Here is a 26782-nt window from a genome sequence, read left to right as displayed (position 1 = left end):
TGAGTTCCTTCAGTCCACAGATTCCCCCAATGTGATCCCCTCAGTATTTCCTGGACTTCCCCTTTGAAAAGTTGCGTTAAAAAGCCCAAACATGAAAAACCATCGCAGTTTATCTAATTTATTGGTATCTGGTAGCTGGCGTCAATCAATAAGGTGCCCATAAAGGAAAAAACGGACAGTCACTTAGAGGGCGTGTAGACGATTGCAACGGCTTCTTTTTACTGCGCCCCACCTCCAGTCCTCAGCGCCCCCAACAGGTCATGTGTTCAGGATTCCCTCATATCGCACAGGTGATGTCATTATTGTCGGGCCTCGGACATTGCCACCGGCATTCTTACCATAGGATATCCTGAAACCACGACCTGCTGGGGTCCCTGAGGACTGGAGTCGGGCCCCTGCTCTATACCACTACAATAGAAAATGAAGAACTTTAAAAATAGTCTTCATCAAAAAGTGTCCTACTGTTTTCCGTGTACAACTCCGATGCGTTTCCACGGCTACAGACTACAAACAAAGCCTGTGTAGTCAGAGCTGACGGTCACGCAGTATTTCCCCTCAACCTACCCCATATAGCTTATGTATGTTAGTAGGACTGCAGGATCAGACTGTGCAGGAATCTGTTACCATGGAGACACATAGAGCTTCATAGTCGCCGTATACACAAAACGAAGGAAGACTATTTGCAAACTTGCTTCATTTTCTATTTTGGATGCATGAAAGCAAGAAAAAAGTGAGTTACCACGTGGTAACCGAGGCGATGGAGACAGGAGCGTGCGACCATTATGTGTATGGCTGGGAATACTCTCACACATGTACTCGGCTGTTTACACCGCGCACATCGCCCTCCAGGGGGCGTAAACCCCCGCGCTCCTAGAAGACTTGTTTTACAGCACGGAGGGGAATAATACTCTTCACACAGAATCGGCTGCGCCAGGCACAACTTGTGACAGCGGCGCACATGACCAAGTGGGCATGAAATCCTCAATGTTACTGAGCTGCACCCATCAGCGTGCCGTCACATGGGCTGCGCCCGCCACGTGCTGCCAAACCGACCGCTCACCGACAGTCCGGAGGGCGGCATTGTGGGTGCGCTGTCTGCATGTAGCTCTGTCTTAAGGACATCTCCATCTGTGATTATATATATATACACACACACACACACACACACACACACACACACACACACACACACACACACACACACACATATATATATATATATATACACACGCAGCAGCGCTCAGCGTCTACATAGAACTAGGATACCGGCTGATCTAGAAGCAGATGCGCCCGGCTGCTTTTTCCAGGACCGCGATGCTTCAATGCACCCCTTAGGGACGCCCAATACCCCTTATTACTGACCTCTCTAGCGGGCTTCAAGCCTCTACATTCATCTTTTTAAGGCGGTAGATTGGTCAACTAGTGACAGCGGGGCTCCTGCTCTAACCGCCAGGAATACAGAAATCTGGCAGTTTAACCCCTTACATGCCTCAATCAATAGCAACTGCAGATGACAGGGGGAGGGGGCTGCTTCTGCCACCCATCGGCACCCTGCAATGCAATCGCCAGGTACCAATGGGTTCCCATGGCACTGGAAGCCTGACAAACCTCCCCATGTCTACCATGTAACTGCTGCCATTTTTGGATAAAGTTTTGTGATTTTGGAAAACTTGGATCCACTTCCTGGTTAACGGCTGTGCAGAGAGAGCCTCCCCTTGGATAAGGGTTTGCTGTAGTGCTGCAGGCACTTATGTGTTGTTGGAGTACCATGTAACTCAGCCTATTACACCCCCCCCCCCCCTCCGGCAGAGTGCAATGAACTGCTACCATAGGATGAGTAGAATGCACTACCTAAGTAATGCAGTGTACCATCCTAGTTATAGAAAGATCACATCATCAAGTCCTCTTCAGGGTCTAAAATAGTGTCAAAAAAAGTTCACGAATGTCTAAAAATACAAAAAAAATACCAAAAAAAAAGTTTAAAAAAAACCTGGCACATGACCGGCATCACCCAGACAATAAACATATTTTGTGATTTATTGCACACGGTGAAAACATGAAAATAATTTTAAAAAGTAACTCAAAATTGCTTTTTTTTTCACATTTGAAAAAAAGTGTGAAAAAAAAATCCAAAAGTCACATCTACCTCAAACTGGTGCCAGTAAGAACTACAACTCTTCCCACAAAAAGGCAAGTCCCCACAGAGCCCCGCTGCCAGGGGGATATAACTGTTCTGGGTCTAAAGGCCCTTTTACACACAAAGATGATCGCTTAAACTACTAATTGGTACTAATGTCCATTAGTAGCTTATTAATGGGTGTGAGCCACAGGGAGCTGTATGCAGAGAACAGCGGGTGGTCTGTTCTCTAAATACATTCCTTTGTTCTGCCGTGGGGCTGGCAGATGAGACAATGTAATCAGCGCTCCCCACGGACAACACAGTGTGATGTCCCTGCCATCAGCTCCTCTGCCGAACGATGGATTTTATGCTGAACATAAAATCCTTGTTTGGCAGAAAGGTAAAAGATGGGCACTTTACTTTCTAAGGGGTTAAAAACCTGCTTTTTTCGTGCTAAAATGTAAAAAAAATAAAAAAAGATCTCTTTAAACTTGGAGCCGCAGTAATTGTGCCAATCAGACAAGAAAGCTATTACACTATTTTTACCGAATGCCGTAAAGACAAACCCGAAAACAATGGCGAAATTTCTGGATGTTCACCCCCACCCCCCAAAAAACAATGTAATAAAAGTTCTTCAACGCGTTACATGGACCTCGCAAGGCGGGCGGTCATATATACAACCCCTCCCACAGGCACACCAGCCCTCATATGGCCGTCAGCGAGTTATGGCTCTTACGATGCGACGATGTAAAGCACTTGGAACCGGCCGGTCGTGAAGGGGTTAGTGGAGCTTCTGAGTGATCAGCACTGGGGGCTCTCCGATCAGTATGCGGGCACTCTAATAGCGATAGTGGTATGGGGGCACTATGGTGACTGTCGCATCTATGAAAGCCCCGTTATGAGCTCTCTTCACTATTACGAGGGCACTGTAACAAGTATATAATGGTTGATGGTTTGGGGGCACTTGGGTGGCACCTGGGTGGCACAGATGAGGACCTTTGCCTTACAGGAGAACTCTGGTAACTGTGGATACTTTGGATATTAGTCAGGCTACGGTTATGGGGCACTGTGGCATGGATGGTAATGTGATTATTCTTTGGCTGGCACTGTAGAAGTAGGCACTGCAGCTGCCACTCTTATGGGGGCACTGTGGCTACGATTATGGTGCCACTATACATATTGATGGTACTGTTATAGAGGCACTGGCGTGTATTCCTATAGGTCTACTATGACTATTGTTATGGGGGCACTGGCGTGTATTCCTATAGGTCTACTATGACTATTGTTATGGGGGCACGGACGTGTATTCTTATAGGTCTACTATGACTATTGTTATGGGGGCACTGACGTGTATTCTTATAGGTCTACTATGACTATTGTTATAGGGGCACTGGCGTGTATTCCTATAGGTCTACTATGACTATTGTTATGGGGGCACTGGCGTGTATTCCTATAGGTCTACTATGACTATTGTTATGGGGGCACGGACGTGTATTCTTATAGGTCTACTATGACTATTGTTATGGGGGCACTGGTGTGTATTCCTATAGGTCTACTATGACTATTGTTATGGCGGCACTGGTGTGTATTCTTATAGGTCTACTATGACTATTGTTATGGGGGCACTGGGGTGTATTCCTATAGGTCTACTATGACTATTGTTATGGGGGCACTGGGGTGTATTCCTATAGGTCTACTATGACTATTGTTATGGGGGCACTGGGGTGTGTTTTTATAGGTCTACTATGACTATTGTTATGGGGGCACTGGTGTGTATTCCTATAGGTCTACTATGACTATTGTTATGGGGGCACTGGCGTGTACTCCTATAGGTCTACTATGACTATTGTTATGGGGGCACTGGCGTGTATTCCTATAGGTCTACTATGACTATTGTTATGGGGGCACTGGGGTGTGTTCCTATAGGTCTACTATGACTATTGTTATGGGGGCACTGACGTGTATTCTTATAGGTCTACTATGACTATTGTTATGGGGGCACTGGCATGTATTCCTATAGGTCTACTATGACTATTGTTATGGGGGCACTGGGGTGTGTTCCTATAGGTCTACTATGACTATTGTTATGGGGGCACGGACGTGTATTCTTATAGGTCTACTATGACTATTGTTATGGGGGCACTGACGTGTATTCTTATAGGTTTACTATGACTATTGTTATGGGGCACTGGCATGTATTCCTATAGGTCTACTATGACTATTGTTATGGGGGCACTGGGGTGTGTTCCTATAGGTCTACTATGACTATTGTTATGGGGGCACGGACGTGTATTCTTATAGGTCTACTATGACTATTGTTATGGGGGCACGGACGTGTATTCTTATAGGTCTACTATGACTATTGTTATGGGGGCACTGACGTGTATTCCTATAGGTCTACTATGACTATTGTTATGGGGGCACTGGCGTGTATTCCTATAGGTCTACTATGACTATTGTTATGGGGGCACTGGCGTGTATTCCTATAGGTCTACTATGACTATTGTTATGGGGCACTGGCGTGTATTCCTATAGGTCTACTATGACTATTGTTATGGGGGCACTGGCGTGTATTCTTATAGGTCTACTATGACTATTGTTATGGGGCACTGGCGTGTATTCTTATAGGTTTACTATGACTATTGTTATGGCAGCACTGGCGTGTATTCCTATAGGTCTACTAGGACTATTGTTATGGGGGCACTGGCGTGTATTCTTATAGGTCTACTATGACTATTGTTATGGGGCACTGGCGTGTATTCTTATAGGTCTACTATGACTATTGTTATGGCAGCACTGGCGTGTATTCCTATAGGTCTACTAGGACTATTGTTATGGGGGCACTGGCGTGTATTCTTATAGGTCTACTATGACTATTGTTATGGCAGCACTGGCGTGTATTCCTATAGGTCTACTATGACTATTGTTATGGGGGCACTGGCGTGTATTCTTATAGGTTTACTATGACTATTGTTATGGCAGCACTGGCGTGTATTCCTATAGGTCTACTAGGACTATTGTTATGGGGGCACTGGCGTGTATTCTTATAGGTCTACTATGACTATTGTTATGGGGCACTGGCGTGTATTCTTATAGGTCTACTATGACTATTGTTATGGGGGCACTGGCGTGTATTCTTATAGGTCTACTATGACTATTGTTATGGGGCACTGACGTGTATTCTTATAGGTCTACTATGACTATTGTTATGGGGCACTGGCGTGTATTCCTATAGGTCTACTATGACTATTGTTATGGGGCACTGGTGTGTATTCCTATAGGTCTACTATGACTATTGTTATGGGGGCACTGGGGTGTGTTCTTATAGGTCTACTATGACTATGGTTATGGGGGCACTGGCGTGTATTCCTATAGGTCTACTATGACTATTGTTATGGGGGCACTGGGGTGTATTCCTATAAGTCTACTATGACTATTGTTATGGGGGCACTGGTGTGTATTCCTATAGGTCTACTATGACTATTGTTATGGGGGCACTGGCGTGTATTCCTATAGGTCTACTATGACTATTGTTATGGGGGCACTGGCGTGTATTCCTATAGGTCTACTATGACTATTGTTATGGGGGCACTGGCGTGTATTCCTATAGGTCTACTATGACTATTGTTATGGGGGCACTGGCGTGTATTCTTATAGGACTACTATGACTATTGTTATGGGGGCACTGGCGTGTATTCTTATAGGACTACTATGACTATTGTTATGGGGGCACGGACGTGTATTCTTATAGGACTACTATGACTATTGTTATGGGGGCACTGGGGTGTGTTCTTATAGGTCTACTATGACTATTGTTATGGGGGCACTGGCATGTATTCCTATAGGTCTACTATGACTATTGTTATGGGGGCACTGGGGTGTGTTCCTATAGGTCTACTATGACTATTGTTATGGGGGCACTGGGGTGTGCTTTTATAGGTCTACTATGACTATTGTTATGGGGGCACTGGTGTGTATTCCTATAGGTCTACTATGACTATTGTTATGGGGGCACTGGGGTGTGTTCTTATAGGTCTACTATGACTATTGTTATGGGGGCACTGGCGTGTATTCCTATAGGTCTACTATGACTATTGTTATGGGGGCACTGGGGTGTGTTCTTATAGGTCTACTATGACTATTGTTATGGGGGCACTGGCGTGTATTCCTATAGGTCTACTATGACTATTGTTATGGGGGCACTGGCGTGTATTCCTATACGTCTACTATGACTATTGTTATGGGGGCACTAGCGTGTATTCCTATTCGTCTACTATGACTATTGTTATGGGGGCACTGGCGTGTATTCTTATAGGACTACTATGACTATTGTTATGGGGGCACTGGCGTGTATTCCTATAGGTCTACTATGACTATTGTTATGGGGGCACTGGCGTGTATTCCTATAGGTCTACTATGACTATTGTTATGGGGGCACGGACGTGTATTCTTATAGGTCTACTATGACTATTGTTATGGGGGCACTGGTGTGTATTCCTATAGGTCTACTATGACTATTGTTATGGGGGCACTGGGGTGTATTCCTATAGGTCTACTATGACTATTGTTATGGGGCACTGGCGTGTATTCTTATAGGTCTACTATGACTATTGTTATGGGGGCACGGACGTGTATTCTTATAGGTCTACTATGACTATTGTTATGGGGGCACTGGTGTGTATTCCTATAGGTCTACTATGACTATTGTTATGGCGGCACTGGTGTGTATTCTTATAGGTCTACTATGACTATTGTTATGGGGGCACTGGGGTGTATTCCTATAGGTCTACTATGACTATTGTTATGGGGGCACTGGGGTGTATTCCTATAGGTCTACTATGACTATTGTTATGGGGGCACTGGGGTGTGTTTTTATAGGTCTACTATGACTATTGTTATGGGGGCACTGGTGTGTATTCCTATAGGTCTACTATGACTATTGTTATGGGGGCACTGGCGTGTATTCCTATAGGTCTACTATGACTATTGTTATGGGGGCACTGGCGTGTATTCCTATAGGTCTACTATGACTATTGTTATGGGGGCACTGGCGTGTATTCTTATAGGTCTACTATGACTATTGTTATGGGGGCACTGGCGTGTATTCTTATAGGTTTACTATGACTATTGTTATGGCGGCACTGGCGTGTATTCTTATAGGTCTACTATGACTATTGTTATGGGGCACTGGCGTGTATTCCTATAGGTCTACTATGACTATTGTTATGGGGCACTGGCGTGTATTCCTATAGGACTACTATGACTATTGTTATGGGGGCACTGGCGTGTATTCCTATAGGTCTACTATGACTATTGTTATGGGGGCACTGGCGTGTATTCCTATAGGTCTACTATGACTATTGTTATGGGGGCACGGACGTGTATTCTTATAGGTCTACTATGACTATTGTTATGGGGGCACTGGTGTGTATTCCTATAGGTCTACTATGACTATTGTTATGGGGGCACTGGCGTGTATTCCTATAGGTCTACTATGACTATTGTTATGGGGGCACTGGGGTGTGTTTTTATAGGTCTACTATGACTATTGTTATGGGGGCACTGGCGTGTATTCCTATAGGTCTACTATGACTATTGTTATGGGGGCACTGGCGTGTATTCCTATAGGTCTACTATGACTATTGTTATGGGGGCACTGGGGTGTATTCTTATAGGTTTACTATGACTATTGTTATGGCGGCACTGGCGTGTGTTTTTATAGGTCTACTATGACTATTGTTATGGGGGCACTGGCGTGTATTCCTATAGGTCTACTATGACTATTGTTATGGGGGCACTGGGGTGTGTTTTTATAGGTCTACTATGACTATTGTTATGGGGGCACTGGCGTGTATTCCTATAGGTCTACTATGACTATTGTTATGGGGGCACTGGCGTGTATTCCTATAGGTCTACTATGACTATTGTTATGGGGGCACTGGCGTGTATTCTTATAGGTTTACTATGACTATTGTTATGGCGGCACTGGCGTGTATTCTTATAGGTCTACTATGACTATTGTTATGGGGGCTCTGGCGTGTATTCTTATAGGTTTACTATGACTATTGTTATGGGGCACTGGCGTGTATTCCTATAGGTCTACTATGACTATTGTTATGGGGCACTGGCGTGTATTCCTATAGGACTACTATGACTATTGTTATGGGGGCACTGGCGTGTATTCCTATAGGTCTACTATGACTATTGTTATGGGGGCACTGGCGTGTATTCCTATAGGTCTACTATGACTATTGTTATGGGGGCACGGACGTGTATTCTTATAGGTCTACTATGACTATTGTTATGGGGGCTCTGGCGTGTATTCTTATAGGTCTACTATGACTATTGTTATGGGGGCACTGGGGTGTGTTCCTATAGGTCTACTATGACTATTGTTATGGGGGCACTGGGGTGTATTCCTATAGGTCTACTATGACTATTGTTATGGGGGCACTGGGGTGTGTTTTTATAGGTCTACTATGACTATTGTTATGGGGGCACTGGCGTGTATTCCTATAGGTCTACTATGACTATTGTTATGGGGGCACTGGCGTGTATTCCTATAGGTCTACTATGACTATTGTTATGGGGGCACTGGGGTGTATTCTTATAGGTTTACTATGACTATTGTTATGGCGGCACTGGCGTGTGTTTTTATAGGTGTACTATGACTATTGTTATGGGGGCACTGGGGTGTGTTTTTATAGGTGTACTATGACTATTGTTATGGGGGCACTGGGGTGTGTTCCTATAGGTCTACTATGACTATTGTTATGGGGGCACTGGCGTGTATTCCTATAGGTCTACTATGACTATTGTTATGGGGGCACTGACGTGTATTCCTATAGGTCTACTATGACTATTGTTATGGGGGCACTGGGGTGTGTTCTTATAGGTCTACTATGACTATTGTTATGGGGGCACTGGTGTGTATTCCTATAGGTCTACTATGACTATTCTTATGGGGGCACTGGGGTGTATTCCTATAGGTCTACTATGACTATTGTTATGGGGGCACTGGGGTGTGTTTTTATAGGTCTACTATGACTATTGTTATGGGGGCACTGGCATGTATTCCTATAGGTCTACTATGACTATTGTTATGGGGGCACTGGGGTGTGTTCTTATAGGTCTACTATGACTATTCTTATGGGGGCACTGGGGTGTGTTTTTATAGGTCTACTATGACTATTGTTATGGGGGCACTGGGGTGTATTCCTATAGGTGTACTATGACTATTGTTATGGCGGCACTGACGTGTACTCCTATAGGTCTACTATGACTATTGTTATGGGGGCACTGGGGTGTGTTTTTATAGGTCTACTATGACTATTGTTATGGGGGCACTGGTGTGTATTCCTATAGGTCTACTATGACTATTGTTATGGGGGCACTGACGTGTACTCCTATAGGTCTACTATGACTATTGTTATGGGGGCACTGGCGTGTATTCCTATAGGTCTACTATGACTATTGTTATGGGGGCACTGGCGTGTATTCCTATAGGTCTACTATGACTATTGTTATGGGGGCACTGGGGTGTGTTCTTATAGGTCTACTATGACTATTCTTATGGGGGCACTGGGGTGTGTTCTTATAGGTCTACTATGACTATTCTTATGGGGGCACTGGGGTGTGTTTTTATAGGTCTACTATGACTATTGTTATGGGGGCACTGGCGTGTATTCCTATAGGTCTACTATGACTATTGTTATGGGGGCACTGGGGTGTGTTTTTATAGGTCTACTATGACTATTGTTATGGGGGCACTGGCGTGTATTCCTATAGGTCTACTATGACTATTGTTATGGGGGCACTGACGTGTACTCCTATAGGTCTACTATGACTATTGTTATGGGGGCACTGGGTGTGTTTTTATAGGTCTACTATGAGTAATGTTACTTGGTGTCCAGGAGATGTTGCTCTTATGGGGGCACTGCGGCGAGGATTATGGAGGCAATATACTCTGGCATTGGTGTGGGGTCCACATAGCTGTCATTATTACACTGAGCTTTGCATTATGGGGGCACTGTAGCTGCAGTACTGAGGGTACTAGAAGGATAACAGGGGGCTTTGGTCTCAGATAATGATGAAGGGCCTTGTGTGGACTCTTGCCCACCTCATCGCTCCCCAGCAGTCCCTCCATACGGTCACATTTTCGGCGATCGACTGTTTTTTCAGTTGCTGCTTTCATGCAGTCTTCAAGTCAACAACATAATGAACATTGAGGGGAACAAATTGGGCGCCGTGTGCTTGTCACAAGACCCAGCAGACACGGGGCTGATGAGGAATACATGACCAGCGGCAAGAAGAGCGGTGCCTGCTGGTAAAAGCTCTAATAACAGCGTACGTATAGCGGCCAAAATTAATAGGGTCCATCAATGTGCAGGACAAGGACCCTGAATGACTTACAGAGCTGTGAGACACAATCCCTCGTTTTCCTTCTCATCTGCTGTTCCGTGTCAGTCTGCACTGCAATTGTCACCGTGACAGAAAGGAAAACCCTGTGTGTCAACAAGCCTATCACCGAGGGAATCACTAAAATATAACTTTTATTAGGTAAAGATAAAAATAAAAATGTATAAAAGGCGTGGACTCTTATTCCAGTTACACTCCTACTGGACAAGTAGATATTCTAACAGTAGTAAGTCCATATAAGTATATACCAGATGATGCGCTAAGTTCTAACTCCACAACCACAATGACCCCATCTATATTGTTGGTGCATGGGTCGAGATATATTATGGTTGTGTACAGCTCCACGTGTATAAATGGCCACAAGGGCTAACAAAGCACAATGTAGGTTATGTTTTTTGTATTTATACGTTGGAGCCGATAAATGGGTAAAGGCCAGAATAATAAATGTAACCCCCGTCTGGCAGAGTATTGAGGCATATATTAATGTTGTGCTTGACATGCCACAGATGTCCACATCATTGTATATCGGGCTATCTATGCTTAAATGGTGATAGTGAATGCAGCAGTTACTGACAAAGAGGGTTCATTATATATCTTATTGAACCCTCTTCAGTTCAGCTGCTCGTAGCTGCTGGTGATTATAAAATCTCACAAACAGCGGCATTCATCTCTAGTGAAGCAGTGATCAGCTGTTTTTATTAGCTGCACTCAGCAGTGTTTAGTCCATGTGACAGGGTCTTATGAGTTGATGACCCTGGTCTAAGACTCTCCGCTGTGTCTGTCCCTAATGGGAATGTGGTAAAATAAAAGGAACGTTTGGTGCTGTAATATGTCCTTGCACCATTTAACTCCTAGTTACAGACCACTCAGCGCTGCAGTCTATTTGCCAGCTTTTATATAAACTAGATAAACACGCTAAATGACGTCAATCAAGCGAGTCACTATATAGATGAAATTAGTGACCGTGTTTACTATAGCTGGTTATCGCATCAGGGTATAATCCACCATAATAGGGGATATACCACACAGTATATACCTGATTGATGCTATATTTCCTGGGCATTAATATATGCCTCAATACTCTGCCAGACGGGGGTTACATTTATTATTCTGGCCTTTACCCATTTATCGGCTCCAACGTATAAATACAAAAAACATAACCTACATTGTGCTTTGTTAGCCCTTGTGGCCATTTATACACGTGGAGCTGTACACAACCATAATATATCTCGACCCATGCACCAACAATATAGATGGGGTCATTGTGGTTGTGGAGTTAGAACTTAGCGCATCATCTGGTATATACTTATATGGACTTACTACTGTTAGAATATCTACTTGTCCAGTAGGAGTGTAACTGGAATAAGAGTCCACGCCTTTTATACATTTTTATTTTTATCTTTACCTAATAAAAGTTATATTTTAGTGATTCCCTCGGTGATAGGCTTGTTGACACACAGGGTTTTCCTTTCTGCAAGCCTAAGATTCTATTCATGTACTTAGAAGGCTCAGCATAGCATGAATGTAGAGATCACTGGCCTCTACTACCCTCTTCAGATTGTGACCTGCAGCCCTTACAACATCATCACATGAGCGCACAGAACGGAGGCTGTCATTTATTTGTTTGTTCAACACCTTTGTGTCAGAAAATTGCGGTTATTATTCATATTATCTAAGTGTCACAAGATTGTCAGCTGACAGACAGCAAAGGAGATAATTCCAGCCCACGGGGTCATATAGTGAATAATGGGTTGTTTACTCAAAGAGTAGAACAGCAGCTCAACTGAAAATATTAGAAAGTCAATCCGTAGTGAAGAAACCCCATCAATAATACTACTGCCCCTTATATTAGAATACAACTCTATAATACTGCCCCCTATGTACAAGAATATAACTACTATAATACTGCCTCCTATGTACAAGAATATAACTACTATAATACTGCCCCTATGTACAAGAATATAACTACTATAATACTGCCCCCTATGTACAACAATATACCTACTATAATACTGCAGCCTATGTACAAGAATATAACTACTATAATACTGCCCCTATGTACAAGAATATAACTACTATAATACTGCCCCCTATGTACAAGAATATAACTACTATAATACTGCCTCCTATGTACAAGAATATAACTACTATAATACTGCCCCCTATGTACAGGAATATAACTCCTATAATACTGCCTCCTATGTACAAAAATATAACTACTATAATACTGCCTCCTATGTACAAGAATATAACTACTATAATACTGCCCCTATGTACAAGAATATAACTACTATAATACTGCCCCCTATGTACCAGAATATAACTACTATAATACTGCTTCCTATGTACAAGAATATAACTACTATAATACTGCCTCCTATGTACAAGAATATAACTACTATAATACTGCCCCTATGTACAAGAATATAACTACTATAATACTGCCCCCTATGTACAAGAATATAACTACTATAATACTGCCCCCGATGTACAAGAATATAACTACTATAATACTGCCCCTATGTACAAGAATATAACTACTATAATACTGCCCCCTATGTACAAGAATATAACTACTATAATACTGCCTCCTATGTACAAGAATATAACTACTATAATACTGCCCCCTATGTACAGGAATATAACTACTATAATTCTACCCAATATGTACAAGAATATAACTACTATAATACTGCCCCCTATGTACAAGAATATAACTACTATAATACTGCTCCTTACGTACAAGAATATAACTACTATAATACTACCCAATATGTACAAGAATATAACTACTATAATACTGCCCCCTATGTACAAGAATATAACTACTATAATACTGCCCCCTATGTACAGGAATATAACTACTATAATTCTACCCAATATGTACAAGAATATAACTACTATAATACTGCCCCCTATGTACAAGAATATAACTACTATAATACTGCTCCTTACGTACAAGAATATAACTACTATAATACTACCCAATATGTACAAGAATATAACTACTATAATACTGCCCCCTATGGACAAGAATATAACTACTATAATACTGCCCCCTATGTACAAGAATATAACTACTATAATACTGCCCCCTATGTACAAGAATATAACTACTATAATACTGCTCCCTATGTACAAGAATATAACTACTATAATACTGATCCTATATACAAGAATATAACTACTATAATACTGCCCCCTATGTACAAGAATATAACTACTATAATACTGCCCCCTATGTACAAGAATATAACTACTATAATACTGCCCCCTATGTACAAGAATATAACTACTATAATACTGCCCCCTACGTACAAGAATATAACTACTATAATACTACCCAATATGTACAAGAATATAACTACTATAATACTGCTCCTATGTACAAGAATATAACTACTATAATACTGCCCCCTATGTACAAGAATATAACTACTATAATACTGCCCCCTATGTACAAGAATATAACTACTATAATACTGCCCCCTATGTACAAGAATATAACTACTATAATACTGCCCCCTATGTACAAGAATATAACTACTATAATACTGCCCCCTATGTACAAGAATATAACTACTATAATACCGCCCCCTATGTACAAGAATATAACTACTATAATACTGCCGCCTATATATGACTGAGGTGTCTTCATTAGGTGTCCCTTGTATTTCCAGGTCAGTGTGGTCGCTATCTTGGGCTTGATCTTGCTCTGTCTCCCTTATCAGCCTTATGAGAAGACATCTGGACAGTTTGCCTTGAAGGTGAGTTGATTTCTTGGTTGCTCCTATCACCGCCACCTGTATGCTATATAGAGGTGCAGGCAGAGGCATAACTTGAAGCTCCTGGGCTCCGATGCAAAACCTGTAACAGGGCCCCCAACTATAATGCTTTATCCATACTACTGGGCTCCCTATATGGAGAGTAGAGGCCTTATGGGCCCCCTAAGGCACCTGGGCCCGGGTTCAACCGCATCCCCTGCATCCGCTATAGTTACGTCCCTGGGTGCAGGCGACAATCTCGTGGTGCGTTATATGACGGTGTCTATCTAGGGCTCATCTCTCCTCCGTCCTCACTTGCCCTTCTTTATTGATCAGTCATGAGACCTGAAGCTGACAAGGAATTTGCACCTGAGAATATCCCCCAGTGTGTTCTCGCCCCGAGCTCCGTCATGGGAGGTGTGCTTATATCTGATTTTTTGCATCACCAGCTTTTTTCATGTTAAGGCCCATTTATCCCCAACGATTCTCGCTCGTAAATCACTCAAAGACGTCTTTTAGCGAGCATCGTTGGGTCTAAATACACGGACATTGTGCAGTTTTTGTTAACGAGTCGTTCATCGTTCTCTATCAGCAAGCTGAAAAAGAACGATGAGCCTTATCAGTGCCGCATGCTGAGTTCACAGCGGGATACTGATACTATTGTTTCAGCTGGTATCCCGCTCGGGGAACACAGCCAGAGTATGCAGAAGACTGCGCTCCAGCTGTGTTCTGCATACCCCGCTCGGAGAGCTCAGCTGTATAACAGCTGAGTGCTCCGAGAAGACAGCAGCTGTAAGCAGATGATGGCGGTCCTGCTTGTCTTCTGCATACAGTGTGGGCCTTCATTTAAACACTTATCCAAAGTCAACGCTCAGAACAGTCACTCAGGCCGCCGTTTGAGTGAATTTTGAGCGATCACCTTGCCCTGTGAATGCACACAACCATTATCACTTAAAGATGGAAGAGGAGTGATCATCGTTGTGTCTAAAGTGGCCTGTGGCAGATTCAGGGTTAAAAGGTACATTCACAGCAAAATTGAAAAGCTGAGTGACCACCAACATGGCTGCCATAACAGCTTTCGCAGTGTTTGTCACGCAACGTACCTAAGCTCCCTTTGTGAAGGGTGTGCAGACTTTTGCAACGAACTGTTTTTGAAGATCTATAGAGTCTAAAACTGCACGAATGGCCCTTTTAGACGGGATGACTGTCAGGCAAACGATGCCAGACTCTCTTGCCCGCACAGCCTCGCTCCCGTCACACTTAGTCTTCTCTTACTACTTACTGATGTAAATAAGCAAGAACGTAAGGGAGGAAGAATGACTGCAGGATCAGACTACATAAGCTTTGATTGTAGTCTGTTATCATGGAGACACATCGATGTGCCTAGGAGCTGTAGATGCAAAACGGTAAATTTTTAATTAAGACTATATGCAAAGTGGCTCATTTTCTTTATTTTTGGAGCATAACAGCCATAAAACTAAGGGACTGCAAAAGTATAAACACCCCCTTAAGATGTAGCTAAAGGGGTATTCCAGGACTTTGTTAACTTTTACTAGCTATGATCAACAGGTCGTCAATAGATGATCCTCACTTATCAGCTGATTCTCAGTACCATTGTAAGCGCAGAGAGCTGAACCCGCTGACCACAGCGCAGCGGCCTGGGTTGGTATTTCAACAGGCACTGTAGTGTAATACCAACCCGAGGTTGGCGCTGCATTACGGTCAGTGATTTCTGCTTCCTTCACTGACGATAGCCACAAGAAGAATCAGCTGATCGCGGGGATCCGAATGGCGGGTCCGAGTAGATCACATACCTCACAACTTTTGTGCAATGAAAAGCAGTGGTGCTAGCGGTGTTTGTAGCAGGTTGTGGTGAACTTTTAGGATAGGCCACACAAAAAATGTCATGCCCTCCGTATCCCATATTAGTACCCTCCAGTGATGCACTCAAAGTAATAATGGCCCCAGTAGTAATAGTGACCCCCCCAGTGGCCTCAGTAGTAATAGTAACTCCATCAGTGGTCCCAGTAATAATAGTGACTCCATCAGTGGTCCCAGTAATAATAGTGACCCCATCAGTGGTCCCAGTAATAATAGTGACTCCATCAGTGGTCCCAGTAATAATAGTGACTCCATCAGTGGTCCCAGTAGTAATAGTGACTCCATCAGTGGTCCCAGTAGTAATAGTGACTCCATCAGTGGTCCCAGTAGTAATAGTGACTCCATCAGTGGTCCCAGTAGTAATAGTGACTCCATCAGTGGTCCCAGTAGTAATACTGACTCCATCAGTGGTCCCAGTAGTAATACTGACTCCATCAGTGGTCCCAGTAGTAATACTGACTCCATCAATGGTCCCAGTAGTAATACTGACTCCATCAGTGGTCCCAGTAGTAATACTGACTCCATCAGTGGTCCCAGTAGTAATACTGACTCCATCAGTGGTCCCAGTAGTAATAGTGACTCCATCAGTGGTCCCAGTAGTAATAGTGACTCCATCAGTGGTCCCAGTAGTAATAGTGACTCCATCAGTGGTCCCAGTAGTAATAGTGACTCCATCAGTGGTCCCAGTAGTAATAGTGACTCCATCAGTGGTCCCAGTAGTAATAGTGACTCCATCAGTGGTCCCAGTAGTAATAGTGACTCCATCAGTGGTCCCAGTAGTAATAGTGACTCCATCAGTGGTCCCAGTAGTAATAGTGACTCCATCAGTGGTCCCAGTAGTAATAGTGACTCCATCAGTGGTCCCAGTAGTAATAGTGACTCCATCAGTGGTCCCAGTAGTAATAGTGACTCCATCAGTGGTCCCAGTAGTAATAGTGACTCCATCAGTGGTCCCAGTAGTAATACTGACTCCATCAGTGGTCCCAGTAGTAATACTGACTCCATCAGTGGTCCCAGTAGTAATACTGACTCCATCAGTGGTCCCAGTAGTAATAGTGACTCCATCAGTGGTCCCAGTAGTAATAGTAACTCCATCAGTGGTCCCAGTAGTAATAGTGACTCCATCAGTGGTCCCAGTAGTAATAGTGACTCCATCAGTGGTCCCAGTAGTAATAGTGACTCCATCAGTGGTCCCAGTAGTAATCGTGACCCCATCAGTGGTCCCAGTAGTAATCGTGACCCCATCAGTGGTCCCAGTAGTAATCGTGACCCCATCAGTGGTCCCAGTAGTAATCGTGACCCCATCAGTGGTCCCAGTAGTAATCGTGACCCCATCAGTGGTCCCAGTAGTAATCGTGACCCCATCAGTGGTCCCAGTAATAATAGTAACTTCATCAGTGTCCTCAGTAGTAATAGTGACGCACATAGTGGTCCCAGTAATAATAGTGACTCCATCAGTGGTCCCAGTAGTAATAGTAACTCCATCAGTGGTCCCAGTAGTAATAGTGACTCCATCAGTGGTCCCAGTAGCAATAGTGCCTCCATCAGTGGTCCCAGTAGCAATAGTGACTCCATCAGTGGTCCCAGTAGCAATAATGACTCCATCAGTGGTCCCAGTAGCAATAATGACTCCATCAGTGGTCCCAGTAGTAATAGTGACTCCATCAGTGGTCCCAGTAGTAATAGTGACTCCATCAGTGGTCCCAGTAGTAATAGTGACTCCATCAGTGGTCCCAGTAGTAATACTAACTCCATCAGTGGTCCCAGTAGTAATAGTGACCCCATCAGTGGTCCCAGTAGTAATAGTGACCCCATCAGTGGTCCCAGTAGTAATAGTGACCCCATCAGTGGTCCCAGTAGTAATAGTGACCCCATCAGTGGTCCCAGTAGTAATCGTGACCCCATCAGTGGTCCCAGTAGTAATCGTGACCCCATCAGTGGTCCCAGTAATAATAGTAACTTCATCAGTGTCCTCAGTAGTAATAGTGACGCACATAGTGGTCCCAGTAATAATAGTGACTCCATCAGTGGTCCCAGTAGTAATAGTGACTCCATCAGTGGTCCCAGTAGTAATAGTGACTCCATCAGTGGTCCCAGTAGTAATAGTGACTCCATCAGTGGTCCCAGTAGTAATAGTGACTCCATCAGTGGTCCCAGTAGTAATAGTGACTCCATCAGTGGTCCCAGTAGTAATACTAACTCCATCAGTGGTCCCAGTAGTAATAGTGACCCCATCAGTGGTCCCAGTAGTAATAGTGACCCCATCAGTGGTCCCAGTAGTAATAGTGACCCCATCAGTGGTCCCAGTAGTAATAGTGACCCCATCAGTGGTCCCAGTAGTAATAGTGACCCCATCAGTGGTCCCAGTAGTAATCGTGACCCCATCAGTGGTCCCAATAGTAATCGTGACCCCATCAGTGGTCCCAGTAGTAATCGTGACCCCATCAGTGGTCCCAGTAGTAATAGTGACTCCATCAGTGGTCCCAGTAGCAATAGTGACCCCCATAGTGGCCTCAGTAGTAATACTAACTCCATCAGTGGTCCCAGTAGTAATAGTGACTCCATCACTGGTCCCAGTAGTAATAGTGACTCCATCACTGGTCCCAGTAGTAATAGTGACTCCATCACTGGTCCCAGTAGTAATAGTGACTCCATCACTGGTCCCAGTAGTAATAGTGACTCCATCACTGGTCCCAGTAGTAATAGTAACTCCATTAGTGGTCCCAGTAGTAATAGTAACTCCATCAGTGGTCCAAGTAGTAATAGTAACTCCATCAGTGGTCCAGGTAGTAATCGTGACCCCATCAGTGGTCCCAGTAGTAATCGTGACCCCATCAGTGGTCCCAGTAGTAATCGTGACCCCATCAGTGGTCCCAGTAGTAATAGTAACTCCATCAGTGGTCCCAGTAGTAATACTAACTCCATCAGTGGTCCCAGTAGTAATACTAACTCCATCAGTGGTCCCAGTAATAATAGTAACTCCATCAGTGGTCCCAGTAGTAATAGTGACTCCATCAGTGGTCCCAGTAGCAATAGTGACTCCATCAGTGGTCCCAGTAGCAATAGTGACTCCATCAGTGGTCCCAGTAGTAATAGTGACTCCATCAGTGGTCCCAGTAGTAATACTAACTCCATCAGTGGTCCCAGTAGAAATACTAACTCCATCAGTGGTCCCAGTAGTAATAGTGACCCCATCAGTGGTCCCAGTAGTAATAGTGACCCCATCAGTGGTCCCAGTAGTAATAGTGACTCCATCAGTGGTCCCAGTAATAATAGTGACCCCATCAGTGGTCCCAGTAGTAATCGTGACCCCATCAGTGGTCCCAGTAGTAATCGTGACCCCATCAGTGGTCCCAGTAGTAATAGTGACCCCATCAGTGGTCCCAGTAGTAATAGTGACCCCATCAGTGGTCCCAGTAGTAATAGTGACCCCATCAGTGGTCCCAGTAGTAATAGTGACCCCATCAGTGGTCCCAGTAGTAATCGTGACCCCATCAGTGGTCCCAGTAGTAATCGTGACCCCATCAGTGGTCCCAGTAGTAATAGTGACCCCATCAGTGGTCCCAGTAGTAATCGTGACCCCATCAGTGGTCCCAGTAGTAATCGTGACCCCATCAGTGGTCCCAGTAGTAATAGTGACCCCATCAGTGGTCCCAGTAGTAATAGTGACTCCATCAGTGGTCCCAGTAATAATAGTGACTCCATCAGTGGTCCCAGTAATAATAGTGACTCCATCAGTGGTCCCAGTAGTAAAAGTAACTCCATCAGTGGCCTCAGTAGTAATAGTAACTCCATCAGTGGCCTCAGTAGTAATAGTAACTCCATCAGTGGCCTCAGTAGTTTTATTGAAACTGAAAGTAGCCTCAGTAGTAATAGTGACCCCATCAGTGGTCCCAGTAGTAATAGTAACTCCCTCAGTGATCCCAGTAGTAATAGTGACCCCATCAGTGGTCCCAGTAATAATAGTGACTCCATCAGTGGTCCCAGTAGTAATATGATTCCATCAGTGGTCCCAGTAGTAATAGTGACCCCCATAGTGGCCTCAGTAGTAATAGTAACTCCATCAGTGGCCTCAGTAGTAATAGTAACTCCATCAGTGGCCTCAGTAGTAATAGTGACTCCATCAGTGGCCTCAGTAGTAATAGTGACTCCATCAGTGGCCTCAGTAGTAATAGTGACTCCATCAGTGGCCTCAGTAGTAATAGTGACTCCATCAGTGGTCCCAGTAGTAATAGTGACCCCCATCAGTGTTCCCAGTAGTAATCGTGACCCCATCAGTGGTCCCAGTAGTAATAGTGACCCCCATAGTGGCCTCAGTAGTAATAGTAACTCCATCAGTGGCCTCAGTAGTAAAAGTAACTCCATCAGTGGCCTCAGTAGTAATAGTAACTCCATCAGTGGCCTCAGTAGTAATAGTAACTCCATCAGTGGCCTCAGTAGTTTTATTGAAACTGAAAGTAGCCTCAGTAGTAATAGTGACCCCATCAGTGGTCCCAGTAGTAATAGTAACTCCCTCAGTGATCCCAGTAGTAATAGTGACCCCATCAGTGGTCCCAGTAATAATAGTGACTCCATCAGTGGTCCCAGTAGTAATATGATTCCATCAGTGGTCCCAGTAGTAATAGTGACCCCCATAGTGGCCTCAGTAGTAATAGTAACTCCATCAGTGGCCTCAGTAGTAATAGTAACTCCATCAGTGGCCTCAGTAGTAATAGTGACTCCATCAGTGGCCTCAGTAGTAATAGTGACTCCATCAGTGGTCCCAGTAGTAATAGTGACCCCATCAGTGTTCCCAGTAGTAATCGTGACCCCATCAGTGGTCCCAGTAGTAATAGTGACCCCCATAGTGGCCTCAGTAGTAATAGTAACTCCATCAGTGGCCTCAGTAGTAAAAGTAACTCCATCAGTGGCCTCAGTAGTAATAGTAACTCCATCAGTGGCCTCAGTAGTAATAGGGACTCCATCAGTGGTCCCAGTAGTAATAGTGACTCCATCAGTGGTCCCAGTAGTAATAGTGACTCCATCAGTGGTCCCAGTAGTTTTATTGAGCCTGAAAGTAGCCTCAGTAGTAATAGTGACCCCATCTGTGGTCCCAGTAATAATAGTGACTCCATCAGTGGTCCCAGTAGTAATAGTGACTCCATCAGTGGTCCCAGTAGTAATAGTGACTCCATCAGTGGTCCCAGTAGTAATAGTGACTCCATCAGTGGTGCCAGTAGTAATAGTGACTCCATCAGTGGTCCCAGTAGTAATACTAACTCATCAGTGGTCCCAGTAGTAATACTAACTCCATCAGTGGTGCCAGTAGTAATAGTAACTCCATCAGTGGTCCCAGTAGTAATACTAACTCCATCAGTGGTCCCAGTAGTAATACTAACTCCATCAGTGGTCCCAGTAGTAATACTAACTCCATCAGTGGTCCCAGTAGTAATACTAACTCCATCAGTGGTGCCAGTAGTAATAGTGACCCCATCAGTGGTCCCAGTAGTAATAGTGACCCCATAAGTTGTCCCAGTAGTAATAGTGACCCCATCAGTGGTCCCAGTAGTAATCGTGACCCCATCAGTGGTCCCAGTAATAATAGTGACTCCATCAGTGGTCCCAGTAATAATAGTGACTCCATCAGTGGTCCCAGTAGTAATAGTGACTCCATCAGTGGTCCCAGTAGTAATAGTGACTCCATCAGTGGTCCCAGTAGTAATAGTGACTCCATCAGTGGTCCCAGTAGTAATAGTGACTCCATCAGTGGTCCCAGTAGTAATAGTGACCCCATCAGTTGTCCCAGTAGTAATAGTGACCCCATCAGTGGTCCCAGTAGTAATCGTGACCCCATCAGTGGTCCCAGTAATAATAGTGACTCCATCAGTGGTCCCAGTAATAATAGTGACTCCATCAGTGGTCCCAGTAGTAATAGTGACTCCATCAGTGGTCCCAGTAGTAATAGTGACTCCATCAGTGGTCCCAGTAGTAATAGTGACTCCATCAGTGGTCCCAGTAGTAATAGTGACTCCATCAGTGGCCTCAGTAGTTTTATTGAAACTGAAAGTAGCCTCAGTAGTAGTAGTGACCCCATCAGTGGTCCCAGTAGTAATAGTAACTCCCTCAGTGATCCCAGTAGTAATAGTGACCCCCACAGGAACCCCAGTAGTTTTTGTGCCCCTATAATAGCCCTAGTAGTTCTATTTACCCAATTTGTGGCCCCAGTTGTAATAGTGCCCTCACAGTAACCCCAATGGTAATAGTGCCCATACAGTAGCCCGAGTCTTAATAGTAACCCCCGCAGTGGACTTCCAGCCACCTGACAAGTATTTAACTTGGACCCCTCCGCCGGGTGCCTATGTGCAGACCGCAGACTGAGGGAGAAGGTCATGGGTCGCACTCATTACAGCAGTGGAGGCCGCTGCCACCGGACCTCAACTACAAAAGAGTTAAATGCTTGTTGGGGGGAAGTAGGGATATGCCTCTTGCCGCCTTGGACCGCAGGACAACATTCCAAATCCAGGACTGTCACTCAGAATCTGGGCGAGTTGGGAAGCGTGCGATCAAGTTTAGAAAGTCCCGGAATAACCCTTTAAGTCCAGTGTCTGCGAGAGAAAGGGGTGGAGCTTACAGTTTTAGGTCCTATCATTAAGATGTAGTGACACCAGGAAGGGGCCCCATCGGTATTGACGCTGTGGGGCCCCTCTCCCCTGTATGACCCGCGTGTTGTGTCTTTTTCAGCTGCTGTATTTCCTGCTCAGCGCCCTCAGCTTGATCATCTGTGTCCTGGCCGTAGCTTTCGCGGCTCACCATTATAACCAGATCACCAAATACACCTGCAAGATGGAGGCCGAGTCGTGCCAATGCACCCTGGATCCGTCAGACCCGCTGAGCCGCACTTTCCTCTACCAGCACGTAGCGGACTGCGACACGGTCACCACCACCATCAAGCTGTTTGTGCTTCTGCAGATGAGTCTGAACCTCCTGCTCGCCCTGGTCTGCCTGGTGGCCTGCTTCGTCATGTGGAATCACCGCTACCAGGTCTTCTACGTGGGCATGTGGCTTCAAGGGTCGTCGGCCCACGGGACCCCCCAACAGAAAGTCTAGTGGAGAGAACGGAGCTGATGTCACCTGGCCAAGTGGAACTTACCACAATGCTGAGTAGATCCCAATACACTGGGGGGCCCCGATGTACTCTGGGTTCCTGACTGTACCCCACATTCTAGGCCCAAGATTTGCATCGGGACCCCCAAATGCCTTACTCCACTCTAGTGGTCTGTCCAGCATACTGATGTCATGAATGTAGTCCTTATTCCCTACAACAAAAAGTTTGTTTTTGGACATTTAACCCTAAAGTAACAAAAACATTTTGACAATGTAGTCAAAAATATGTTAATTCTCCCATTTCTTCACTATATGTGGCCCTAAGAAAGTTGAGTGATAACCAATATGGCCCCCGTTATAACCGCCTCCAGGTTGTCAGCCCTAATCTACAAATATGACTGCAGGAAAGCTGGGTGACGAAGACATTGGCTGTCACCCACCTCGCCCCAGTAAAGGAATTGTGATGTTCAGTCTAACCGGAGAGGATGACTGAAGTTGTCAGGCAGCAGAGGGCGGGGCTTGGAGTTCAAGAAGTTATCTTGTTAGACATGTTTTTTTTCCAAAAACTCTCTTAAGACTTCTTGAGTGACTATAGGGGGTCCCTCGTATGGAAGCTGCCACTATAAGCCAGGACTATAAACAGCACCTAAATTGTACAGACATTACAAAGGCAGCCGATTGATTTCTATGGGAATGATGTAATGCCTCATGTCACCTGCAGAGGCGCTGCAGAGAAATTGAACACTTGCTACCGAGCTTACAGGCGATCACTGCCAGTAGAGTAACACCTTGTAATTACCTAATTTTGCAGGAACCTTCTAAGCAAATTGACTGTCAAAAGTGGACAACCCCTTTAATAAGAAGAGAATATATTTTAAAACCATATATTAAGGATTCTGCCTGCTCTATACAGGGAATATTAGCAGACCAGAAATGGTACAGCCTGATTCTACTTTTTCTATTGTGTTATGTCTAATACTCTAATCACAACCAAAGCTGCATTCAAAAATCTGCTATTTCCCAGCATTGTTGCCCCTTGCTGGTCCAAGTGCCTGTACAGAGCGCACTCTGATGAGCTACTTAGTGGCAGTTTTATCATTTCCATTAAGCATATATAGAATTCTGGTAGCAGCCAAAAGAGTGCCGAGTGCAGCTTTGGATGTGAATGGAGAACAGCAGAAATCAGTACAAAAACATCAGAAAATTGCAAAGGCTAAAACCAAATATCGAGCGTTCTCGACTACTGGGCAACTGGAAGTGATGGGAACCTCAGGCCTCACTTACAATCATACTAAAGAGACACGAGTGCCAGCACTGGACAGTGCCAGGACAGCAACGGGAAGAGATGGAATCAAGCATCGAAAACCCCACAGCAGCACAGAGGAGTGAGAGCAAGAATAGGACTATATGCAAAGACCGAGAGCTGGGACTTTAATCTGACTCTGCGCCCGTAACACTATATCTGCATATGTTCAAGATGTCATAGCCAAGGCCGCCCGGGGCGCGGGCCCCGCATACACGGGGCTTCATATATTATAGAGGAAGAAGAGACAAAAAGTCCAGAAGTTCTAATCTATACATTATATACCTGGGAGACAAACCAATAACAGAGTATATATTATATATCATCTACTGTGATTCTTATATCCAACGTCCTGTATATGTTCTTGTCCACAGGGAGCAGTATTATAGTAGTTATATTCTTGTACATAGGGGGCAGTATTATACTAGTTATAATCTTGTACATAGGGAGCAGTATTATAGTAGTTATATTCTTGTACATAGGGGGCAGTATTATAGTAGTTATATTCTTGTACATAGGGGGCAGTATTATAGTAGTTATATTCTTGTACATAGGAGGCAGTATTATAGTAGTTATATTCTTGTACATAGGGGGCAGTATTATAGTAGTTATATTCTTGTACATAGGGGGCACTATTATAGTAGTTATATTCTTGTACACAGGGGGCAGTATTATAGTAGTTATATTCTTGTACATAGGGGGCACTATTATAGTAGTTATATTCTTGTACACAGGGGGCAGTATTATAGTAGTTATATTCTTGTACATAGGAGGCAGTATTATAGTAGTTATATTCTTGTACATAGGGGGCAGTATTATAGTAGTTATATTCTTGTACATAGGGAGCAGTATTATAGTAGTTATATTCTTGTACATAGGGGGCAGTATTATACTAGTTATAATCTTGTACATAGAGGACAGTATTATAGTAGTTATATTCTTGTACACAGGGGGCAGTATTATAGTAGTTATATTCTTGTACATAGGAGGCAGTATTATAGTAGTTATATTCTTGTACATAGGGGGCAGTATTATAGTAGTTATATTCTTGTACATAGGGGGCAGTATTATAGTAGTTATATTCTTGTACATAGGGGGCAGTATTATACTAGTTATAATCTTGTACATAGAGGACAGTATTATAGTAGTTATATTCTTGTACATAGGGGCAGTATTATAGTAGTTATATTCTTGTACATAGGGGGCAGTATTATAGTAGTTATATTCTTGTACATAGGAGGCAGTATTATAGTAGTTATATTCTTGTACATAGGGGGCAGTATTATAGTAGTTATATTCTTGTACATAGGGGGCAGTATTATAGTAGTTATATTCTTGTACATAGGAGGCAGTATTATAGTAGTTATATTCTTGTACATAGGGGGCAGTATTATAGTAGTTATATTCTTGTACATAGGGATCCGGATTATAGTAGTTATATTCTTGTACATAGGGGGCAGTATTATAGTAGTTATATTCTTGTACATAGGGGGCAGTATTATAGTAGTTATATTCTTGTACATAGGGGGCAGTATTATAGTAGTTATATTCTTGTACATAGGGGGCACTATTATAGTAGTTATATTCTTGTACATAGGGGGCACTATTATAGTAGTTATATTCTTGTACACAGGGGGCACTATTATAGTAGTTATATTCTTGTACATAGGGGGCAGTATTATAGTAGTTATATTCTTGTACATAGGGGGCAGTATTATAGTAGTTATATTCTTGTACATAGGGGCAGTATTATAGTAGGTATATTCTTGTACATAGGGGGCAGTATTATAGTAGTTATATTCTTGTACATAGGGAGCAGTATTATAGTAGTTATATTCGTGTACATAGGGGGCAGTATTATAGTAGTTATATTCTTGTACACAGGGGGCAGTATTATAGTAGTTATATTCTTGTACATAGGAACAGTATTATAGTAGTTATATTCTTGTACATAGGGGGCAGTATTATAGTAGTTATATTCTTGTACATAGGGGGCAGTATTATAGTAGGTATATTCTTGTACATAGGGGGCAGTATTATAGTAGTTATATTCTTGTACATAGGAACAGTATTATAGTAGTTATATTCTTGTACATAGGGAGCAGTAATATAGTAGTTATATTCTTGTACATAGGAGCAGTATTATAGCAGTTATATTCTTGTACATAGGGGGCAGTATTATAGTAGGTATATTCTTGTACATAGGGGGCAGTA

At 43.7% G+C, this 26782-nt stretch overlaps 1 protein-coding gene across 1 annotated transcript in view; it reads left to right on the top strand.

Moving 5' to 3' along the window:
• The window catches only part of SSPN (sarcospan), a 29074-nt gene extending 4186 nt beyond the window's left edge, over positions 1–24888 (top strand). Inside the window, exons 2-3 of the mRNA XM_066590142.1 lie at positions 14218–14304; positions 22903–24888. Of these exons, the coding sequence (XP_066446239.1) occupies positions 14218–14304; positions 22903–23268 (453 nt within the window). The 3' untranslated portion in view covers positions 23269–24888. The remainder of the gene's footprint in view (positions 1–14217; positions 14305–22902) is intronic.
• Positions 24889–26782: the final 1894 nt, after the last annotated feature.

This window comes from Eleutherodactylus coqui, chromosome 2, assembly GCF_035609145.1.
Source record: "Eleutherodactylus coqui strain aEleCoq1 chromosome 2, aEleCoq1.hap1, whole genome shotgun sequence".
NCBI lineage: Eukaryota > Metazoa > Chordata > Amphibia > Anura > Eleutherodactylidae > Eleutherodactylus > Eleutherodactylus coqui.
This window is presented reverse-complemented; position numbering and strand designations above follow the sequence as displayed.